Source organism: Halyomorpha halys, unplaced genomic scaffold, assembly GCF_000696795.3.
Source record: "Halyomorpha halys isolate HHAL.00 unplaced genomic scaffold, Hhal_1.1 Scaffold6840.1, whole genome shotgun sequence".
In the NCBI taxonomy this organism is placed as follows: Eukaryota; Metazoa; Arthropoda; class Insecta; order Hemiptera; family Pentatomidae; genus Halyomorpha; species Halyomorpha halys.
In genome coordinates this window covers 1-1,754 of record NW_027111632.1, presented here as the reverse complement: position 1 = coordinate 1,754, position 1,754 = coordinate 1, and the positions used below count along the sequence as shown (strand labels likewise).

Here is a 1,754-nt window from a genome sequence, read left to right as displayed (position 1 = left end):
CAGTAAAATTTATCGTTCCGGAAGTTCACCCAAAAAACTCTCTTAATTTCGTTAAATACCAATAGAAGAAAATGTAAATAACCTATTTCTCCCCTGTTTTTCATTTGTTATTGAATATAACTCTACAACAGGCTATAGCTCCAAAACTATGTTACTTCACTAAAAATAATGTCCTATTGTTTTTAAAAAAGGGAATAAAAATAAACTTTTTACAACATTAACTGAGACACGGCTCTTCACAAATTGAACATTTTTCCAGACCAGTTAAGAGTTCTCAGTTTTTAAATTTTATTTATTTTAAATCCTCATCGATGTGTAGGGATTTATATTCGGGAGAGGAGTAGTGAGAATTGATGAAACTAATGTCTGTCATTGCATTTGATACATTTTAAGAGGAGACTCAGGAAAGGAAATATTATGGATATAGATGGGGAAAACGCTCTCGTATCTGCTTTCTGATGATAGTACAAGAGCCCAAGAGGAGAAAAAAGACAGTTATTTCATTTTTTTTTTTACTTTATGAAAACTAGATATAGTTAATAGTTAAAATTGATGAGTCTTCCATGTACAGATACGGGGAATAAAAAATGGTGGCAGTTTCAAAACGTAAAAAAAAATTAATGTTTCATTCGGAGCTCTAAAACTACTAACAACACTAGAAAATCTAAGATAACATCATTTAATGTAGATTATATTTGATAAAATGTGAGCCCTAATAGAGCTATTTAAGTTCAAAAGTTTCTGAGATATAGCTTTTTAAAAAACAACATTTCTAAAAAATGGAATAAAAAATCAATTGTTAGGGAATTTATTTTGAGAAATCTATATCTCAGATACCATAAGACGAACAGATGTCTGCCAGCATTCAAATTAAAGCTGGTTTAATGTACTACAAAGTACATTATATTATATTTGAGATAATACCATAGTTATGCTTGGCAGACTCATCAATTTGGACTAGAAAAAATTAGGATTGGACTAGAAAAAATGAATATGATAAAAGATATCTCATAGAGTGGATACTATTTCAAAATAAATATTAAATCAGACTTTAAAAAAAATATATTAGTGAAATAACCATTAAGCATATTACTAAAGTTCAAATCAATATAATCGTTAATGTCCCAAGAATACGAGACGGAAACTCATAACGGAAATAATTCCATAGCTGATAACAGGAGTTTGGAGGGGAAAGTCAGAATATATAAGCAGTTGCACGAGTAACTGTATAACACACTCGACAGAGAACAGTGAACCATTCAGCATGTACAAGGTGATTTTATTAGATTAATTGATTATGTTATACGATACATTTTATATATTTATGATTTTAAACATACCATCTTTACTTTCAGGCAGTTTTAGTTCTGTGTCTGGTAGGAGCAGCTGTCGCTCAGTATGGACATCATGAGCACCACGAAAAGAAGCATGAAGAACATGTAGTCGATTATTATGTAAGTATATTTCATGAGTTTTTAACTGTTTTATTAAAAAAAAAATCCCAACATAGCATACTGGACATACTGTCATCGCGATCAAGTAATTGAACAAAATATTATGTCACAGGCCCATCCCAAATACAAATTCGACTATGGAGTACATGACGGCCACACCCACGATGTCAAGAAGCAAGAAGAGACCAGAGATGGAGACGTCGTGAAGGGCTACTACTCCCTCTACGAACCCGACGGTACCGAGAGGATCGTCCACTACACCGCTGACAAGAAGAACGGTTTCAACGCCGTCGTAGAGAG

At 32.6% G+C, this 1,754-nt stretch overlaps 1 protein-coding gene across 1 annotated transcript; it reads left to right on the top strand.

Annotated features, from left to right (window-relative positions):
- Positions 1 to 1,197: 1,197 nt before the first annotated feature.
- On the top strand, positions 1,198 to 1,749 carry LOC136796303 (cuticle protein 19-like; the record flags this gene model as incomplete). Its single annotated transcript, XM_067049719.1, has 3 exons — positions 1,198 to 1,273; positions 1,356 to 1,454; positions 1,567 to 1,749. Coding segments are annotated over exons 1-3 (291 nt in total), but the record flags the coding sequence as incomplete, so codon positions are not given.
- Positions 1,750 to 1,754: the final 5 nt, after the last annotated feature.